Genomic DNA, 23,451 nt, shown 5'->3' with positions numbered 1-23,451 from the left:
AAGTATAATAATAAATAAATAAGAAAAAATAAATAAATAAATATGTCTGCTATTCTTGCTCTTGATGGTATTGATAAAAATAACACAATTTTAAAAGGAATATTTACTGTTTATCTGTTTTCTGGAGTGAAGGAGCAATGCAACAGAGTATGTGTCTACTGGAACAAAAGATTCCTTTGCCTAGATGTATTAAAAATAAAATTTTAAAATAAAAAAATTTAAATTTTAATAAAGTAAATGAGGTCAATTTCCTGACCTGCAGCTAGAAAAGTCAGTTCACATCAATCTTTGTTTTAATTCCCAGTCTCAGCGTCCTAACAGGGAGGGGTAGAGACAAACCACAGAGCTTGAAATTATGGCCATGGAGAGCATCCTTGCTGCCTACCCTAAAATTTTCTTCTACTGTCTCTGTAAGAGGTAAAAGTTATTTTCTTTCAATTCTGGCAAGAATATCTTCCCCACTACATCTCCCCCAGATCGTCACATCTTCAAGATTTGAACTGGTTTTCCTTAATCTTATCACAACTGTAGTTTAAGGTTCAATGGACTCTCCTCTGTGTGGCTATTCTTTCAACAAGTCTTCCTGCTTCTCCTCAGACTTGTATTCCATTTCTCCCTTACATACCAGCTAGAGGGTTTTTCAAAAATACAAATAAGGTTACTTAATTTCCTCAATTGAAATTCTTTTGGAAATGTCAACTGCTCTTAAAATCCAAACCTCTTATAGAAGTTTATGGGGGCCTTGAGCCATTCTACCCTCATCTTGTCCTAATCTTTCCTTGATTTTTTACGTTCCAGCCCTTCTGGCCTCCCTTATGTCTTTTGGACATACCAAGCCTTCATTTTTCACCTTTGGTTATTTGTGTTTCTTTTCATTTCTCCTAATGTCCTTTCTCCAACTTATCACACAGCTGGCACCTGCACATTCTCCAGGTTTGGCTCTAACATCATCTCCCCAGAATCACAGTTTCAGACCCCAAAGTAATTATATTCTGTAATAATATTCAGATATTCAATTTTATTATCTTTCTTTCAATAAGCTCCATGAAGACATATTGCTCTTGATTTTCTCCACCAAGTATATTACCTAGTGCCCAGCACTTTTATGGCATATACCAGGTGTTCAAAAATATTTCTTGAATTTATTAGTGAGTAAGTGAGCAAGACACTGTTCTGAAAGAAATCTAATGGTGTAGAACAGAAGAGAATCATTTTGAAACTTTAGAACAGACAAAACACTGGCTATGTCATAACTAATATTGCCATTTTCTCCATTTTTGCAAAACTAAACCAAACCAACAAAATCCCTAATAATCATGGTGACATGATTTCCACATTGCTAATGAAAGAAACTCAAATTATATCACAAACATTTTTCCTTATTTACATTTAGAAATAAGTGTTCATTTTTATCTTTGTTGAAACAATTATCTACAACAGGCTAGATGCTGTGTTTCTATATTCATCTAGCATAAAACACGGGTTTACTGGTCTTCAGTTTCTAGAAAAGTATTTTATCAATTGTCATGGGAAACAATTCCACCCCCTCATCCTCCCAGACCTAGGCAACCACTAATCTTATTTCTGCCTCTACAGATTTGCCTATTGTGGTCATTTTATATCAAGAGAATCATATAACATATGGTCTTTTGTGACTGGCTTCTTTCGCTTAGCATAATGTCTTCAAGGGTAATCCATACTGTAGCGTGTATCAGTACTTCATCCCTTTTTATTACTCAGTAACATTGCCTTGTATGGATGTGCCCGTTTTCTTCATATACTCATCAGTGGATGGGCATTTGGGTTTATTCTATGTTTTGGCTATTATGCATAATGTTGTTATGAACATTCATGTATATGATCTAGTTCTTATAGCATCCCATTATCCATCCTTTCAGTTATTCAAACCCCATTAGCTTACCTGTGACATAGGTGTAATAAAAAACAAATACTCAATGTATTTCTCTCTGAGGGTTAGGTAAAATGATGTACAAATTAGTTATGTATAGACTAAAAAGTACTTCGAAAATAGAAAGAATTTTATCTTTTTATATTATTTTCTCGTATCACTTATGTCAGATAACGACTACCAATTCCTTATACCATTTCTCACCACTAAAAGTATATTTTAAAAGCCAGGTTTTTGTGTGAAAAAGCTAGTTTAAAAAAGTAAAGAGGAAATAAATGTCATTATGGGTGCCTAGGCACTTCCGTTAGCTCTTATTTCCTGCATACTTAATATGTCCGAAGTACTGTGGAGTAATACAAGAAATGAGATTTACTCCCTGGTGCCAATTTGGGGACAATGCTTACACATGTGCAGTTATTTGAAATAATTACAAATTAACAAAATAAACTGCTATGTAATTTCATATGCTACATTTTTCATTCACTATATATATTCCATATTTAATTAAAGGGTTATTTATTAATCTAGACAAGCATTCCAAAAGGGTGAATAATAACATTCAAGATGTGTTGGTAGAGTGGAAATGGGGACAATTTATTTAAATATAAATGCAGTGAAAAAGTTAGGAAGATTTATAAACAATCATCATGTGTAGGTATGCAATTTAAAAAAGAGAAGACAGATGATAGTGATAGATGGATGGACAGATAGCTGTATGAACACAGATGATATACTATTACATATTTATACTGTGACATCACAGACAAATCTCAATTACCAAACCTTGCTATTCTGAACATCTTTAAACTATAAAAAGTTGAACTTTAATATGATTAAGAGGTATATATAAAGTAATTTTCCAGTGGAAAGACACCTTTGCCCAACAATTACTGCATAGCCACTAAGTGTATTTAACTTTGGGGGGGGGTATGTATTTTACGACAAGTGAAAATACATTATTGTTAAATAGGTCAATATTTGAAAATCTAGGACATTTAAAATATTTTCTCAAATTGATTTTACAGAGGCACAGCAACGAGTATACTGAAATCCACTAGAGGGAGCTGGTATTATTTATAAAGTTTTACTACCTGTACAGGAAAATAAACCTCTTAGCAAAAACGACTTTGAAGTACAAAAAAAAAAAAGTATCCTTTGCTTTATTTAGTTCATTTCATTTTCATAAAAGTGAAAAGCTGGGAAATGAGAAAAGCTTTGTGCATCACCACATTAATTCTGGAAATGATATTATATGGTGAATTCTTTAAATATTTACAAAGAAAAGCAATAGGATAATGTATTCTCCAACTAATTAAAGTTGTAGTAGAAAACAAACACATGTTCCTGTGCTTCTCATAACAAATTTGGGGCAGAGATTTTTTTCAGAAAAATACTTTTATCTTAATGCCTTCAAACCCAATTTTACTCAATAATTTTTTGTGTGTGCACATGAACACATATATGCATGTATATAGTGAATCAAAAACCCATATACTATTTCATAAAGGTGGTCATGAATCTGTCTCTGAAAAGAATGTCTTAAAATTAAGTTGATGAGTAGGGATATTTTGGAGCAAATACTATGTATTAACATCATCTTATTAAAGCAATTCAGTGAGAGACAAAAGAAACATCTTGAAAAATTTGCTAGTCACATGGTATGAATTTGCATAATTGCTCCACTTTTATCTTTTATCATCAAAGGAAAAAATAGGATTTATGTAATTATAGTGATCCAGTAGTAAAATGTAGCCCAAAGAATAATTTGTCCTTTGCTTAGTTTCAGTTGCCACATGTATGCTAAAGCTATAATATTCTTCAGATAAACTGACAGAAGTATTAGAAGATGCCTAGCAAATATCCTTGTATGTACAGAGGGCTAGACTTAATGAAAGTGTATTCATATGACCTCAACTGCTCTTTTATTTTCTTCTATATTCAAAACATCTGATTTTGAAATCTACAATCCACCAAGGAGAAGCTATGCCCATATAAAACATCTTTTATTTGTTTCTCAAAGTCAGAAATTGTGAGGACAAAAAAAAAAAAAAATCTAAAGACAGCTTATCTGCTACACCAGTATTTCATTCCTTGTTAATATAGGTTGTAGGGAGAACGGTTCCATTGACAGCAATCATTGTTTCATGTTAGTACTTTCCGGATTTCCCCACAAATAACCAATTTGGAAAATGTCAAGTTAGCCATTTTAGGCTTTTTACTTACTTGTCTGTAGCTCTTTCTCTCTGGCCTGCACATCAGAAAAGACTTGGCTAAAATGATTTGTAAAGGCCACAAAGTCTGCATCCAGGAACATGGGTCCTTGTCCTTTCTCTTTCAGGGCTATACTTTGAATTTTTAATCGTTCAATTTGAGGTTGAAGAGCTGATAGCCTGTTGACTTCATCCTGTGCCACAGAATATGGAAAGTAACACTTTTACTTTGCATACATTACATTTTGTAAAAGAAGGTATTAAAAAGCAGTAAGGCAAGTTTAGCTTAATACCCTTGACAAATATCTGATAAAAAAACATCCATGACAGTGTAGGCAAGCCTCTATCACAGACCATCCATTTAAGGATACATTGGCTCTTTGTTCAGTACGTATCATCCTATATAATGATATTTAAATTTCAAGATGACATAATGTAGAGCATTAATGGGTATGAATGTGTGCAGTGGAAAAGTACTATGCATGACCTTCAATCCTTTCCATAAATCAAACATAGGTGTTTGGCTGCTCCCCTTTTATATCAAAATGATGTGCCTTTGCTTCAAATTCTAAGCTCACTCAACAATATTTTCTCTTTCATTTGTGCAAAATATGAATTATATATATATAACTATATATGTATATGTCTATACTAAATTATAAATATATTTTGATATAATTATATAGATTACATACAAACATATATAATCTATATAATACTTATATGTATGTATGTATACACACACATATAAAAATATATCTATAATCTTCTATCTTTTGTATGGTCTCATTACTTCTCCTGACCAAACAGGCAACCGCCCCCCTTTTTTTTTTTTTTGAGACAGAGTCTTGCTCTCCTTGCCCAGGCTGGAGAGCAATGGCATGATCTTGGCCCATTGCAACCTCCACCTTCCAGGTTCAAGTGATTCTCCTGCCTCAGCCTCTGAGTAGCTGGGATTACAGGCATCCGCTACCATGTTCAGCTCTTTTTTGTATTTTTAGTAGAGACACGGTTTCACTATGTTGGCCAGGCTGGTCTCAAACTCCTGACCTCATGATCCGCCCACCTTGGCCTCCCCAAGTGCTGGGATGACACGTATGAGCCACCGTGCCTGGGCAATTGCCACTATTTAAATTACTGTGACTCTCCACATTTCTTCGTGTTGTCCTGGCATAATTATTAGTAGCACCCTCTTTTGTTCTCCATAGTACCCTGGATTGTATGATAAAATCACATGAACACTGCTATGCTGTCACTAGCTCATGTGGCTACGGGTCGCCTGAAATGCGGCTGGTCCAAATTTAGATGCATTGAAATTACAAAATACATTTAATTCTGAAGAAAGCTGAGAACATAATCTCAAAGTTTTAAAATAGTGATTAAACTTTGAAATAATATGTTTGATAAATCAGTTTAACTAAAATGTACTATTGAAATTCATTTACTGCTTCTTTATCCTTTCCTAATGTAGTTTCTAGACCATTTTAAGTTACATATGCGGCTTGAATTCGTGGCTAGCACTGTATTTCTTTTGGTCATGCTATTCTCTACATAAATGTTTTCATGCTCTTGTTTCCAGTGAAGTTGGAATTTTTTGTATTTAATACACATATAATTTGAACTGAGAAAGTTTTCACTGCCCTTTTTAAAAGGGTTATTATCATGGCTGCTTACTTATAATTCATATATATGCGGTGAAAATATATTTGAAGGAATATATTTAGAAAAAATATTTGAAGATTAGTTACTATTTAATATGTAAAAACAGGATAATTGAAATTTAAAAATTGGAACATGAGCCTATTAGAAGAGAAAATGGAAAGAATTATAGCAATTCTGAAATGAATTTAAATCTGAGCTTCCTGAAAATCAAAGTGAAAAGGAAAAAAAAAAAAAAGTATTTATGGAAGCATTTATACTCTTTTGGAGAGAGAGTAACTTTTGTCTTAGGAGTGGCTGAGAAATTTATCACACAAATTCTGTCATGGTTGCAAGACTAACTAACGCACAATGCCACTTATTCTCATGTTAAAAAATATAAATACAGCTTTCAGAGGAATGTGTTTATGTGGTTATAACAGTATGAGTTGATTCAGGTAAAATAATCTCTGACGATTCAATCCTTTTGATGGGTGAAGATGAAAGATGTTTAGCAAAATGGGGAGGTGGCCTGTATTTCTCATTCAAATATAAATCCTCTCAAACAAGTGCTAGAAAGTTGGTATATATCCATGGATAAGAAATAAGACAAGAGGTAAAGGGTAATATTCTGTATTTACAGTACAGAAATATATACACATACTTTGTATACTAGATTTACAAATGGCAGCATTGGCATCTACTATGAACCTAATTTATAATTGGTCCAGATAGAGGGCTGCCATTCTTCCTGTTCAAGTGGCTATAGAAAGAGCCAACATTATGGCCAAGTGTGCTCTGAAAAACAAAAGGGACTTCGAAACTAATAAAACATTTGGGCAAACGTTCAGTTGAGACCTTAACGTTCTGAGAATAAATCATAGAAGACATAATTTTCAACTGAAGTATTCAGCATTTGAAAAGATGTTAACAATCAGCCATTATCTCCATAAAAGGATTTGATATAGTTGGTCCTCCAGAGTGTGGTATCTACTTGAAATCTGTTTATCCTTTAAAATTATATGCTTATCTCATGGAAGCTTTTGTATTTTTCTCAGGAAAGGGTTCATGAATTTCTTCCAATTCTGATAAGGCTCTCTAACCTCCAGAATATTAAGAACCAGTTCTGCCAAGCATTAGATTATGAGCTAAATATGCACTCTAATGTTATGAAACTCCAAATAAAAGAAAATGCTGTGAAACATGTTATAATTTATTTGCCTATCACTAATCACAGCAGAACAGTATATATATTTGCCCTTGTATGAATAATATTAAGCTTATCTTGCTAAATATTTTACCTAAAGTGATTCTTCAAATTAACAGGCACCAATGGGTCTGAGAGAAAGAGTAAGGGGTGATAAAGAGGTGACAACAGAATTTGGAATTTTGTGGCTGGATGCAGTAAAAGAAATATTTTCCCTTAGGATGACTTCCTCAACCTCCAGACGATATTTACTATATAAAACCTCTGGTGATCTCCATCTGCTCCTCAAATTAAGACCAAGATACTAGCAGGTCCCAGAAGTCAATGGTTTGCCTCCTATATGCCTGCCTTTTCCTCTTCAACTCTCCTCTCATTCCTCTGCCCCGCTACCTTCAGCATTTGCAATGATCTTCATTCAGGTGCTTGGCCTTTATTGCTCCCTCTCGCCATGTTCCTTCTGCCTGGAGTCTTTCGCTTCACAGTTCTCTTATCTAATTCCAACTCATCACAAAAGTCTCAACTCAAATGCTCCTCTCTCAAGGAAGATGCCCTTGGTGGCCCTATCAGTTCGTTTTTCCGTGTTAGTCATTCTCCCAAAGCTTTGCATCTTTGTTTAAACAACTGATCCTAGCAGGAAATTTAAAAATATTGATTCCATTGCTTCATATCTCTCTCCTCTGCTTTCCATAAATACACTAAAAGCAGGGTCCTTGTAATGCTCACTGTAATATTCCCAAAACTTAGTGCTATGGGGTGAATGGTGTCTTCCAAAATTCACATGTTGAATGAAGTCCTAACCATCGGTGAGACTGCATTTGGTGATAGGACTTTTAAGAGGTAATAATGTTTATATGAGGTCATCAGGGTTGGGGGGTGGTACCTAATCCCTTAGGGATTGGTGACTTTATAAAAGGAGGCAGAGAGAAAGAAAGAAAGAAAAATAGCCCTCTTTCACTCTCTCTCTCTCCATGTATACACACAGAGGAAAGCCATGTGAAGACAGAGTGAGAAGTTGGTCATCTGCAATCCAGAAACACAGCCTTTACCAGAAGATGAAGCTGAACCCTGCCAAACCTTGGTCCTAGACTTTCTTGCTTCTAGAACTCTCAGAAAATAAACCTGTGTTGTTTAAGCCACCCAGTCTGTGGTATTTGTTGTGGCAGCATGAGCTGATTAACACACTCAGTAGCATTCTTAGAAACATTACAGACACTATATATATATATATATATATGTATATATAAAATGCATAAATGTACTGTGTAGGTACTGTTACTAACTATGATATCTGAATCTCAAGAATCAGGTCAGGTAACATCAGACTTTTGTTGCAAGAAATAATGTATTTGTATTATTCCTCTGATTCATAGGAAAAATGGCATGGGTTCTATTCTTAAATTACAAAATGTATCTAAATGTAGAAATTCCTTAGATGTGTGTATTTGCCTAATAAGTCAAGTACCTTATCCAAGGTATTCTTTATCCAAAAGTATACTTTCTGAGTTTATTTCCTCAGCAAACTAACGTAAGAACAGAAAACCTAGTAATGCTATAGGTCCAATATTTGAAGAACCATCAAGTCCTTCAATTGTTTTTCTCTTCAATATAACTTTGAATTTCTCATCACTTTTTGGGTCCAATACCTTTTCTAAATCAACCTTGTCACTTTTCCCTGTCTATTCTACCTTTATTTAAACCATTCTTTTTAAATTGTGCAAATGAATCTCCATTCCTTGTCTTTTGTATTACATGTAATCCTCTCCATCTATCACTAAAGGTTCATCCTGGAAATGTTTTAGTCCATCCCCTAATCAGTTTCTCATTCCCCGTGAAAAGTACATAGCTCATAGTAACAATGACAACAGTTTAGGCTGTTTTCATTATTATACAGCTCTTGTTTTCTCACACTTGAAGGCATAATATCTTTTCATCTCTTTCTCACACCCTTTTGTCCACGTGTATCATGTTTGCTCCTCCAGATCCACTGTCCACTCTTCTCCTGTTACCCAGGAGACTGATATTTACAGATGACAGTTCCTTGTCCTTTGCCTTACGATTAAGTTTAGAGCCCTGACAAGATTCTGGAGGCAGGGAAAAAAGAGAAGTGGGGTGTTTATTTTTCTGACTCCATTTCTATGAGGATTCCTTAAGCTGGCCATGCTGCTTTTACCATGAGGATCTGACTCTCTCCTTCTGAGTTTTTATAACTTCTCTCCCGCTGATCCTTTCTGGCCTAAAAGAGGTAAGAACTCTGAAGCTGGGTTACTACACTATCCCGTGTGGTTCCTCTATACACCAGCTACGTTTAAAAAATATCTCTTTGTAAAGAAACTTTCCTCAAATTATCCTAATTTGAGAGGTCCATCAGTTTTAAATATTTTCCTTATGTATCCAATTACATCGCATCCAAGCTTGTTGTTGACCCGTGTTTCTAACTATTTCCATGGATTCCATTTTTTCAATATATGACTATGTTTCACTAGTTGCAAAGAAAGAGTTCTTAAGTAGAGGCCATTTTTTATAGGATACATGTGGTTTCCACACTCCTAATCTACCTCATGCTTTTGCAAACCGACACAATCAATTAGCTCTGTGTAACTATGCCAAATACAATTTTAGAATCTGGGTATCTATGTCTTACATATTTAAACTGATTTTTGTTGCTTACATTTTGAACTTTATTGTGCTCAGCTAAATCCTTAAAAGGTGAACGTTTCATTACTAAATAATTTGTTATTGTCTTCTTGGAAATTGCCAAGAAATACCTATTAATATTCTCCAAACGGAAGGAGGAAAGATTCTTACCTTACATATTTTTAACTGACTTTTAATTGCTGTTGGCTCTGATGGGGTGGTGGGTTGGATTTTCAACCAGTTTTCAGCAGTAGTTGTCATCTGCTCCAATTGTTGTAGCTGATTATAGAAAGTGATGATGTTGTTCTGATACTCCAGCCAGTTAAGTCTCTCACTTAGCAACTGGCAGAATTCGATCCACCGGCTGTTCAGTTGTTCTGAGGCTTGTCTGATGCTATCGGCATTAACACCCTCTAGAAAGAAAAAAAATAATTAAATATATCCCCTGAACCCACAGACTGAAAAAATGATCTGAAACCCAACACATCCTAATTATAAAAGTATTCACCACATGAATGACTTCAAACCAAATCAATTATTTTCTAAGATATAAATGTGTAAATATGATTTCAGATTATTCATTGTAATTATTAGACTTGTATCACAATAAAGATTATCAATGCCATCAAGCAATAAATAAGACATAAGATGTAGAAAAGTAGAATGTATTTAAGTAAAATATTAAATAAAAATTTAAATAAAAACAAAAGTGCGCAAAGCTCTGATGGGAGCTGGAAGGCTGATTATGAACAAGTAAGATTTTGGATGTTTTCAGATACACTTTAAGTATCATGCACATTACTCAAATATACTTCCCCGAACTAACTTACATTTTTAATTTTTAAAATGGGCTTGGAAATTAAATAGTATTTTCATCATTTTAAAAAGAGGAAACTAATTATCCAAGATTAACTATTCTTTGTTTCATTTATAGAAGACTAGAAATAAACAGACTGTCAGCTGGGCGTGGTGGCTCACGCCTATAAGCCCAGCACTTTTGGAAGTCGAGGCAGGTGGATCACGAGGTCAGGAGATCAAGACCATCCTGGCTAACACCGTGAAACTCCGTCTCTACTAAAAATACAAAAAATTAGCCGGGTGTGGTGGCAAGCACCTGTCATCCTAGCTACTCAGGAGGCTGAGGCAGGAGAATGGTGTGAACCCAGGAGGTGGAGCTTGCAGTCAGCCGACATTGCACCACTGCACTCCAGCCTGGGCAACAGAGCAAGACTCCATCTCAGGTTGTCCATGGATCCAAGTAAATAAAACAAGTACTAGGATAAATAATCTTTCTAATATGAAACATTTTTAAATTTATAAATGTAGAAGTTCATCTGACAGTTTTAAAATCATCTATAGTAATACCAAACCCAGAAAACTTTATCAAAGGAAAAATGGAGACACAAGTACATCATTGTCACCATTACCATTCTGGAGTACCTACTATGTACCATGGAATATGCTATGTCCTTTCATATATGATGAATGCCAATCCAAGTACATATTATTCCACACATAGCATGAAAGCATGGCAATATCATGCTATGCTATGGGTTAAAATATTCAAATTCTCTAAGGTTAGTTTACAAAATTTAGACTTTCTTAGATTTATTAGCTTATGTAGTTTTCTTAATGATAGAATATAAAAGAGAAAATAGATTAAATATATCATGCATTTTTAAACATAGCTACATTAGCACTGGTAACTTTCTTATGCTTTTGAAATACTGAATATTTAAATGTTTTATAGTCTCTCATTTACCTACAGGGATCTCAAAAGAACATGAACTCACCATAAGTTTCTTTCTCTAGGTTAAAATACCTAAAAGGTAGAAGAGTAGGTTGGTAGTAGAAGAGTAGGTTGCCTAAGATAATCTACTCTTATAAATGTTCATTTCACTTAATTTTCTGGTAATACAATTTAGTTAAAGGGAAGCTAAGTTCTTAAAAAGTCTGAAGAGCATCTCTAGAAACATAAGGCCTGTGGTTTTGTTAACTTGTACATGCCTCCCACTTTATCCTTTTTAAAGACTAAAAAATATATAGATGTGAATTCAACAACTATATTATTTTATCCTCTTTCACTCCCCTCTGCCCTGATATTCTAATGTTCTATTTGTCATAAAGATATTAATGTTGCCAAACCATGTCCCTCAATTCATTTGAAACACAACTGTAACTTTACTAATTTCAAAGCATAATGCTTCTCAGGATGGCGGTGAAGGAGACAAACTTTACAAATATTGTCAACTATTTTCCCCTCCTTCTTCCCTGATATATTTTTAACGGGATACAATGGAAATAATAGAATGTAGAAAGAGAATATATACATGGCTCCATATATCTAACTATAAAAGAAGTCCGTGATTCGCGGGAGCTAAATATTCTAATATCCTCCTAATACTTAAGGAATAAATTGGTCTTACTGAGACATCTGCACATGTGGTATGACATGCTGTTTTTGATTGTTGGATTTTGAGGAGTGATCAAAAATTGTATCAAAATATTTTTTAAGCGATACCATTAAGTAACTGTAGTTAGAAAATGAGCACATTTGGTATAAAGTATAAGCGAAGAATAAGAAACTTCAATCGTATGAGCACTCTATTTGTAAAAAGTATTATGATAAAACCTTAACATTTCTGGAAAATAAAAAGGTATAATTAAAAAATATACTGGACAGAATTTTTAAATTATGTTACTGAATAACAAAAAAATGTGGTATAGATCTAAATGATCACATATTTAGGAGAAGTATTTTCGGCATATGTTGAACTTGAACAAGTAGTTAGAAGTCCATGAAGGGTGAAAAGTCAACATAAGCCAGCCATTAAATAGTCAAAAAAGAAATGCTAAATTAAAGGGATCGATAGACTGATGCTAGATTGAGTCTTATTTAACACTTGTCTAAATGAGAAGGGAATCCAGAGAGAAATCACTTTGTGTCCCTGAGAAAGGTCAACAATACAAATCGTAGCAGATGAAAAAATAAAACTGTAAGTTGATTTTCAATATGGATATGTTAATTTTATAAAACGATAAAACTATAGTGAAGTACCAATAGGTTCTGCAGTATCTATTAAAATCTAGGGATGGGTTTTAATGAGTCATTGTTGATCTTTACACAAAACTCTGTGTTGTGTCCCCCCAAAATGTTGCAATATATCACTGTAAAAGAAATTTAAATGAAGAAAAGTCAACTTTGTAAAAATTCATAACACTGATATTTATAACTGAATGCAGGCAATTAAAATGCAGTGATAGATCAAAGAACGACTTCCATAATAGCAAAAAGGGGGAGGCAGGCAGAAAGGCAGATAAATGACCAGTGAGAATTCTGATGTTAAAGAGATGGGAGTTCAAATTTGATGCCCCTTACTAGATGTGTGAAATGGGTTCAACTATTTAATTTCACTGGATCTTATTTTCGTCATCCATGAAATGAGGATTAAAAATAGAATCAACCTCATAGGATACTTATCAAAGTTCTGAGTTAACATATATAACTTACTTATAATAAACGCTCACACATACTAGGCAACAAAGACATATCAGACAGTGTCATATAGAGGAAATGAAAAAGAATATTCAGAAAACAAGAGACCAGATCTCTTGTGCAAAAATTAGGGGGAAAGGGAGTCTTCTTAATGACTGAGACAGACCATATATAAAAAGTTAATAATACTATTTTAAAATTAGTCCTAATTTTATATAATACAGGACTAATATGGGATATAGAAGGTGTATTCATACATTTCTTAAAGACGTTTTACCAGTAACCAGGGATCCTTTGAGCCCAGGAGTTCGAGGCTGCAGTGAGCTATGATCGCATCACTGTATTCTAGCCTGGGCAACAGAGCAAGACCCTGTCTCTAACTAAAATAACAATAAAAAGAGTTTGAGAATCCTGGATTTTGCCACATTTATAACCATTTGAGACTGAAGTTACAAAGAAACCAAAAATTTCAAAAGGAAAATGCAGAAATTTCTAGCTGTTACTAGAAAAGACATAATGTTGGCCACAGATAATCAGAAGTCGTGTTATGAAGGATTTGTATGCAAACACTATATTAATTCACTGTGAATATGCTGCCCGCTCAATAAGGGCATAAACTGTCCTTCTAAACTATAAACTCCTCTAGGAAATGTCTCCACTGGCAGTATCTGATAGAATTCTCAGCTTGGAGTAGAAAGAAAATAACTACACTGTACTCATGAACTCATTCAATACCAAATCAATAATGTACTCTATATGAATATAAAAATTATGAGACCAATGTACACTGAAGCCAAAAGCCATATACAAACAAGCACACCATCTCTCTTGCATCAAATTTGCTTTAAAATACTTGGGCAGGGGATGGGAAGCACTGTCACATGTCACATTACTTAATGTATCTCTCTTAAAATTAGAAATGCTATTACTTCAACTTTGTAAATTAATTGACCATTTAGATGCCAGGACTACTGTTGATTTTCTAAGAAAGACCATTAAAACCTTTCTAGAATAAAAAAGGGTTCAAAGTGTTTTCCAAGAAAATATTTGCATATGGATAATTTTGTTATTATATATAATTGTTTTATGCGTATTTCATAGAATTATGCTCCTTGGCTGGATGCAAAATTGTAAGTTTTTTAAGAGTTTGTAAGTGTAAATATCTGAAAAGTTTTAGGTATCAATCATCTGAGCATCTGTTTTCTAATTTTGTGTTAGCTATTTAAGAATACAAATACTAACACACCAGGCATTATGAACAATACTTATGGAAACCATTTTGTTGTAGCACATTAGAATCTCAGGGATAATGGATCATAATCCATTCACATCTCATATTCTAAACAACCCCTGAAATAGTCTATGAATAAATATATTGCACCCAGAGGAAATGGATCATTACTTGAAGTGCATCCATTAATTTTATTACTTGTGTACAGTGCATAACAGACTGTTAGAATAATTTTAATTGTGCACCACCTTCCATGCAAGTACTTCAGAACTGCCACTTAAAGTGAAGTATTTCTCATCAACTATATTCATCATTAGCCATGAAGCCAGGGTAGAATAATGCAAAACCAGTGTTTCCAGAGCTCTTGAATTAAAAGAATATTTGGAATAGAAACTTGAAATAAAGCTGCTAATAAACAGTCTCCTATTTTTGTTGCACTTTAAGTGAGGGTAATTACAAGTTCATTCAGCATTCAATATAATAGCCTAAAATGTAATAGAGATATATTCAAAACCCTTGAAGACAAGTTCTGAGGCTAAATTTTAGAGGCTTCTGTGACCACACTGACTTAAAGTAATAGCTTTTAAAAATTAATGGTATATAAGAAATAGCCCTAGTGAGGGCAATACAAATTTTACTAATATAGCCCTTTGGCTTTTTTAATTTTCAAACATCATAAAATTAGAAAAAAGTCCGATTTTTACTCTTATTTGTTTTTGCCACTCATTTCCTACAACAACAGTGACAACAACAAGTCTCTTCCTTTCACACACATGGACACACACACGTCTGCACATGGAAGTTCACCTGCACATGCACGCCGTGTGCACACACACCCACAGAGGCTCTTCCTTTTGGAGATCAGAGTTAAACCAAGAAAAATGTGCCTGTCAATTAACAACATTTATTGAATGTGAACTCTGTGTAGAGCATTATACTAAGTGTCATGTGGAGAAAGAAGAAATATAAATCAAACTGCCCAGTACTGAGGAAGGAATAAGAGAAGAGGAAATATATATGCAACTGTGAAAGGCTACTCATTCATGATGGAGGGGCTGGGTTACTACAAATGGTACAATCTCCAAGCCACATTTGTATATAGACTATTTGCAATATGTCTTGCCCTTAAAATATATGATTAGAAGAGCTGTTGTTACTGAAAACCTTTCCAGTGATCATGAGAGTTTTAGCTTTGAGATGAGCCAAACTCTCATCCATCTGACAAAACGTGGTTGCCTACCTCAAAAAACATAATTCATGTGAAATTATCTAATGAGCTATGAACCAAAATACAAGAAATAAAAGACAGTTACTTGGTTAATGTTATAGACAAGAAGAGCCCTCGTCAGTGTTATTCTGTGCCATTTAATTACAACAGTTAGCATACTTATTATTAGGTATCACCTTAAACACTATAATCTAGCACTGAGGGAATGATAGTTTTGAGATGTTCTTTAGTCTAATATACTAATAATTACCACTTTTATTTAAACATGTCCTTAATGTGATTGTCTTTAGACTCTTAATTAACACACAGAAAACTACAAATAGAAATTGAAAATGAACCACAATTTAATGTAGAAAACACAACTAACCTTATTAGATAATTATAGTATCTCCTCCAGAAATTATGGTGAAAGCATCTTATACACTACAGAATGAGAACCTGAGCTATGCCTAAATATGTTTTCAAATAAATGTTGTGATATGACCATATTTTGCTAATTTCAGTATTAGTATGGAAAACCAGTTTATCTAACCTAGGCTTTTGTGTTATACCTGATTGATGAGACTGTACGTACTCATGCAAGAATATTATTTTACAGAAAGGATTACATCTAATCCTAAATAGATAAAAATAGACATACATTTAGGTATAATCATATGTATATTATTTTAGTTCTAGGTTGTCCTAAAACTCCACAATCTCAGTAATAGACCGAAAGGCCTTGGTCTTGATAAGCATCCGTTTAAAGACTGTTCAAATTAAAATCTTAGAAAACCATTATTAGTTAGCGATATTATTAAAGCATTAGAAAGATTACTTACTGTATTTAATGGCTAAATTTTTCTAAATTTCTAAATTATTTACAACATTTTGTATTTAAATTAAGAAATGAGAAAGTAAACCTTAAATAAAGTTATATCCCATCTTTTTTAAAAAGTAAAATGAAGAATTTGGAAACTCCCTCTTCAATATACACAGCTACAAGAATACATAAATACGGCCGGGCGCGGTGGCTCAAGCCTGTAATCCCAGCACTTTGGGAGGCCGAGACGGGCGGAACATGAGGTCAGGAGATTGAGACCATCCTGGCTAACACGGTGAAACCCCGTCTCTACTAAAAATACAAAAAATTAGCCGGGCATGGTGGCGGGCGCCTGTAGTCCCAGCTACTGAGGAGGCTGAGGTAGGAGAATGGTGTGAACCCAGGAGGCGGAGCTTGCAGTGAGCTGAGATGCGGCCACTGCACTCCAGCCTGGGCGACAGAACGAGACTCCGTCTCAAAAGAAAAAAAAAAAGAAAAGAAAAAAAAGAATATATAAATACATCACTGGCTACCTGGTCTAGCCTTCACTTGCCCTCATTAAGTTAACAGCTTCCTGAGACCAGGGTTATGATCCTAATCTTACATATTGACGATAAGCTGCATGAAAATTATAGCTATCCAAAAAAGTCTTCAGTAAAAAGAGGTACTTTGCACCATCCAATATTCTGTCATATTTATCCAACCAACTAATGTCGACATAAGAACAGTAAATTAATTTTAATGTTAGTTCAAACAAAAAAATACAGCTAAGATAGAGATAAATCAGTTAAAAATTATACCAAAATTTCATGCCAAAATGCCAGAAACGTGATTTTTTTTTAGTTAACACTCTCCTTTTAGTAGCTTCTCGTTTTAGTCTATGATCGTGAAAGATCACTTCTACTCTGACCAAAAGAACTGGAACATCCATAAGGAAAATGTCCATGTATAGTTTTAAAGTAGGCAAGCAATTTCGCCAACTCCTTTCTTTGGTTAAAAATTCCAAATAAATTAGTAAGAATCTCTTACTGTCTATAAACTCTTTATATATAAATTATTGCTGTAAAATTAATGATATGGTTAAAATTAACTGTTTTAAAATTCTGCATGCAACTCTTCACATTTGATAAAATATAGTCAAAATGAAAATTATCTTCCAATTGATCATAAAACTTGTATGTGACACTGAAAAACTGTACATATGTTACTAGACATATTGTTTCCAGGACGTACAACTGATTTTTAACAATACTTTGCACCATCAAATGAGGATTGCTTCTACATTGTAACCATGGTAAATTTTATGCTTTCAACAACCTTAACACCCTACCCTGTCTTCTCGGCATATGTCTTCAATTCCTTCAAGAAATTGCCTTCAGGACAAATAGATTTTGTTTTCTGCATTACTTAAGTGATGTTAAATCTTCGTTGCTTCATAGATATTTAGAAACAGACAAAAATCATTTGGAAATATGCCAGATGTACCATTTCAGGTCAAAACTGAAGTAAAATTTAAGTTGTGAGAAATTATTTTTTCCATCTTGGAATTTCACTCTAAAAGCAAACTGATGAGTTACAAAATTATTCTAGATTTTTAAAAAGTAGTTTAATCTCAGGGCAAATTATTTGAAGTAGAAAATTCAGTTTGCTATGCATGTACCAGTATAGATACATGTAAAATATAGTTCACAGAATTTTTTAAAATATATAATAGCTATGCTTATGCTATTCCACATATTTTTACACCATGAATATATGTTAAATGTTTTCACTGTCAGCATACATCAAATTTATAAATATATACACATATTTATAATATATCTATTTTTATTAGTGGCATAATATGGTATTATACAAGAGTGATTATATTTATCTTAATTTTTGAGGACACTATACGTGAAGAGGAACAGTCATTTACACGAGGTCCTAAATGAAGTACACTGATTCAGCTCTCATTTTCCTTTCTATAAAAAAGGGCAAGAATGTATGTGTCTTACGTTGCTGTGAGATTTATTATATCTCCATAGCCTAAGCTTGGGAAGGACGATTCTGGACTTATACATTTAAGAGGTTTAATGCAATAATTCTTGGAATCCTCATTTACAGAAAGCTTCATTTGTCTTTCAGCTTCATGAGCTACACCAGTCAACTGTAGTTTTGGGCTCTGTGCTAAAGGAGCTATTAATGATTTAGGGTAGCAGTCCCTCTGAAATACACCTGAAGAGATACTCCAGGCACTTAATATGTGTCTAGCTTATCTCACAATTTCCACAAACACAGAAAATAAATATTATGCAATTTGTTCCTTGAAAGACAAAAAAGGAACAAACAGATAAGTTACAATATTTGAGCCCTTTTTTTTTTTTAAAGTAATTTCGTAAATTGTTTTATTTAATGGGGAAACAGAGCTATGGTCATTTTAAGTAGTCATCCCAGTTATGACCCAAACTTGAGCCTAATGACATATCAGTTAGACTATATCTTTACTGGTAGAACAAACGGGTAGCATAAAATTTGATCAATATAGTCAACCAAAAAGGAATGTCTCAAATCATACCCCTATCCCCCAGTGTTCCCTGGTATCTGCCAAAGTCAGCATTTTCCTTCAGGAGGATTACTAATTATTTTCACACCAAAATTACCAATGTCATTACCTCCATGACTGCCTTAATTTTGCTTTGCTAAATAGAATTTGGTCAATTAATATTTATTAAGCAACTACTACATGTCCTGATTTTTCTACATGCCTCCAAAAATTAGAACTATGAGGGAAATAACCTAGAAAACTAATATTGTCACTAGTCACATGATCATTTAAATCCTGCATGTAGTTTTACTTACCAAAAATTAAAAATCATACCCTTAATTTCTAAACGTTTAAATTACTTCTGATTCAGTGCATGTTATCAGATGATCTAAAGTGAGGTAAGCTTGATATATAATTATGAAATGAGACCATTTAAAGTATAGCTCTTGCATCAGCTTATTAAAATGAAAAAGTGATAATACAGTTTCTAGGAGGAACTTATATAACTAGGAGGATATTTTTAGATCACATAATTTTATTTAACATGAATATGCTGTTAAGTTCATCAGTTAAAATTACCAAGCATCATACATCTAAATAAAAATCTATTGATATTTTCATTCTCTGTTCTTAAACTTGTTCACTCAAGTCTCAGCTGTTATGTTTGCTTGTTTTCATTTTTAACCAAATATAGGCAGTCATGGGACTCATTAGAAGAAGAAAATGAACTGATTTTCTAGGAAGACCACTGAACTTTTTAATGCCAAATTTACAATTAAGGCAAAAAATAACTTACACACAGAATTTACACCCCAAAATGTAGGCAGATCCTGGAAAAAGGTGACATGCACAACAAAAACATTTGTTATATTTATTTATGATGTTCTTGTAAACATCTCCCACAAAATGAAAAATAGTCTTATTTGGAAATAGCATTATCCCTGATTTTCATGAAATTTTATCTGGAAATATAGTAGTATAAGCAATGATAAATTGAAAGAAGGCTGTTTACACATCATGTCAATGACATATTTGGTACACATAGCTTTTGAGGCACTGAGTATTAGCAAAGATTAATTTTAATTTATTCTTGAAAAAGACAAAAGTTTTGCTAGCTTTGTGCTTTTATCCCACTCCAAAAAAAGTTAAAGTAAAGGTTATCCCGAAGATACTTTTTTTTTAAATGAGAGAAAGTGATAAAAAGTAACATAGAAAATGTCACATGTATTATTAGAAAACAGGAATGATGGTAAAACATTCCATCTAATATTTGTCTGTTTGGAAAAACATATTGCAAAAATGATTTAAAATCGAATGATCAGTTTTACATATATAACATGACTATTAATGTTTTCAAATTTCCTTAAACCTTATTTTCTTAAATTATTTGGACAAATGCTAGCAGGATTTGCATTAAAGTTTATTTCTCTGCAACAGATTGATCAAATATTCTACCACTTCCCATTTTCTTCCAATTGACTCAAAGTTGAATTTCTCCTAATAATTTGCTTAGCATTAAAAAAAGAATAATACAAACATGTGAACTCTTTTAATTTAAATTTGTATTCAAGAAGTGCTTGTCTGATATAATTCAGCTGATAAATATGAACCTATGTGTTTATCAAATCCCTAAGAAGATTATCTAAATCAACTTGTGTAATTACCATTCACCATCTGTTCCACCAGGACCTGAGCTGATCTGCTGGCATCTTGCAGTTTTCTGAACTTCTCGGCTTTTTCTCGCTCTATGGCCTGCAGCATGATAGCAAAGGTGAGTAATTCAATACAAGGATTGTGAATCTACACAATAATTATAACTTCCACTTCCCCTTTCAATCCTTAAGATATTTCACTCTGTCAGCTTCTCATGTGAATCTAAAGACTTTTTTTTTCTCAGTACTTTTGCCATCAAAAACATCAAAACAGCAATAAAAGCATGAGCCGTTTTCATGACTTGCTGCAACTTTTAATGATAAGATTTCTACCCAACATTTTTTATACATTATAGTTTCTGATACATTTTCAATACGAGACTGCAAAAAGTAAAAAGGCAATTCATAACAATGAAAGATAAAGTGTCACATAACTAACATGAAATTTATCTTGTAAAAATACACCATTGAAATTACTCCTAATAAGTATATGGGCAGTATTAAAAATCAAATTGAGAATCCAGCATGTATATAAAATGGAAAAAATAAACTATCATAAATAATTTAGCAGAAATATATAATATATATATATACATATTTAAATACAAGCCTGTAGGCTAATTTTTCTTTCAAAAATAATCATACTACTCCTATTTCCAAGGAAGACTAGATTGAGTTTCAAAAAGCTTTCTAAATTCCTCTATTTCTCCTAAGAGTTAAGTTTTGAACAACAAATACAAAATTATTTCAGTTAACAGTAACCAGCATTTCAAACTACTGAGCTTAGCTAATAATATTCCTATGGAGACATAAATTTTAAACCATGGTAGAGTAGAACTACATTACTATAAACATCAAGAAGATGTGACTATAACAATGTATATGTCCTAAAACATAACTATTCAAACAACTATAATGCAATTAAAATACAGTAAGAACAACACACCTGTGACTTAACAATAGTATTATAACAAAGATTTCTCCTGAATTTGAGGCAGAAGGTTATTCTACATGAGGCTACTTTTTAAGACTTTATTTATATCCACAGGCATTAAAAAAAGTACTTCCAGGTATAATATTGGAGTACAGAGGGGAGGGTAAATAACAGATACATGCACAGTCTGCAGCACTGTTGAGTAGAAATTTGTGCAAGGATGGAAATGATCTATATCTGTGTCGTCCAATATGATAGCCAATAACCACATGTGGGTACTGAGCACGTGAAAGGTGGTCAGTGTGACTGAAAAAAATAAAAATGTAATGTAATCTAATTTTATTTAATTAATTTAAAATATAAAAGTTACACGTGACCAGTGTTAACTGTAATTGTACAGTGCAGATCTAATACATTCCTTTAAAAGCAAATGGTTAAGATAGGCCTGTAATCCCAGCTACTCAGAAGACCTGGGCGGGAGGAATGCTTGAGGCCAGGGGTTTGAGATCAGCCTAGGCAAAATAGAAGGACCTCCATCTCTAAAAAAAGCAATTTTAAAAAATTAGTCACGCATGGTGGCATGAGCCTGTAGTCCCAGCTACTCAGGAATCTGAGGCAGAAGGACTGCTTGAGCACAGTAGTCTCAGTAGGTTTCAATGAACTATGATTGTGCCACTGTACTCCAGGCTGGGCGACAGACGGAAACTCTTTCATATAATATGGTAATATCAGAAAGTTTCAAAGAAAAAGTAATCATCTAGACAAGACTATTTACCAAGCACATTAAATTATGGAAATGCTTATACAATAATCCATATATTTTTACATATCTGAAAAGACTCCCTAATTTAAAGAAATAGCTACAAATGTAAAGGTTTGTTTTTGTTTTTCTTTGAGACAGAGTCTTGCTCTGTCGCCCAGGTTGGAGTGCAGCGGCATGATCTCAGCTCACTGCAACCTCTGCCTCCCGGGTTCAAGCAATTCTCCTGCCTCAGCCTCCTGAGTAGCTAGGATTATAGACGTGCATCACCACACCCAGCTAATTTTTGTATTTTTAGAAGAGACAGGGTTTCACCATGTTGGCCAGGCTGGCCTCGAACTCCTGACCTCGTGATCTGCCCACCTCAGTGCTTGGGGCGGAGCAGGGGAGATTACAGGCGTGAGCCACCATGCCTGGCCTGAATAAGGGTTTTTTTTGTTTTGTTTTGTTTTGTTTTAATTTATTTTAAAGAGTTTCGTAAGTGGGAGACCTGACAATATCTGACTTCAAGGCTTGATACAAACTGCAGTAATCAAGACAGAGTAATATTGGCAAAAGAACAGACAGGTAAATCAATGGAACAGAATAGAAAGCTCAGAAATAGATGCAAGTGAATATAATCAATTGATTTTTGACAAAGAAACAAAGGCAATGCAGTGGAGAAAAAGTCTTTCAACAAACGGCCCTGAACAATGTAACATCTACATGCAAAAAAGTTTATCTAGACATAAACCTTATACCCTTCTTTTAATTCCAATTATTTAATTCCAATTTATTTATTTTCATGTTATTCACTGGATCAACTTCATTTGAAGTTTATACTCTTGATGGTGAAATATCTGACATTATTGTGAATTTTATCATAAATTCACTTTAAAATTTCAATACTGAATATGTTTGTAAAAATGATAACATGGGCTGGGCGCGGTGGCTCACACCTGTAATCCCAGCACTTTGGGAGGTCAACGCGGGTGGATCACCTGAGGTCAGGAGTTCAAGACCAGCCTGGTCAACATGGTGAAACTCTTTCTCTACTAAAAATACATAAATAATTAGCCAGGCATGGTGGCAGACACCTGTAATCCCAGCTACTGTGGAGGCTGAGGCAGGAAAATTGCTTGGACCCGGGAGGCGGAGGTTGCAGTGAGCCGAGATTACACCTCTGCACTCCAGCCTGGGCAAGAGAATAAGACTCTGTCTCAAAAATAAATAAAATAAAATAA

General features: G+C 33.8%; 1 protein-coding gene across 1 annotated transcript in view; it reads right to left on the bottom strand.

Annotated features, from left to right (window-relative positions):
- The window catches only part of LOC105555622 (dystrophin), a gene marked incomplete at its 3' end in the record, with an annotated part of 1,920,295 nt that overhangs the window by 1,181,596 nt on the left and 715,248 nt on the right, over window positions 1–23,451 (bottom strand). The window contains exons 19-21 of the mRNA XM_012002637.1: window positions 20,547–20,634; window positions 9,770–10,011; window positions 4,133–4,313 (exon numbers count right to left, since the gene is read on the bottom strand). Of these exons, the coding sequence (XP_011858027.1) occupies window positions 4,133–4,313; window positions 9,770–10,011; window positions 20,547–20,634 (511 nt within the window). The remainder of the gene's footprint in view (window positions 1–4,132; window positions 4,314–9,769; window positions 10,012–20,546; window positions 20,635–23,451) is intronic.

This window comes from Mandrillus leucophaeus, unplaced genomic scaffold (assembly GCF_000951045.1).
Source record: "Mandrillus leucophaeus isolate KB7577 unplaced genomic scaffold, Mleu.le_1.0 Scaffold692, whole genome shotgun sequence".
Classification (NCBI taxonomy): Eukaryota; Metazoa; Chordata; class Mammalia; order Primates; family Cercopithecidae; genus Mandrillus; species Mandrillus leucophaeus.
Note: the sequence above shows the minus strand (reverse complement) of the source record. Positions and strands in the feature narration are given on the sequence as shown.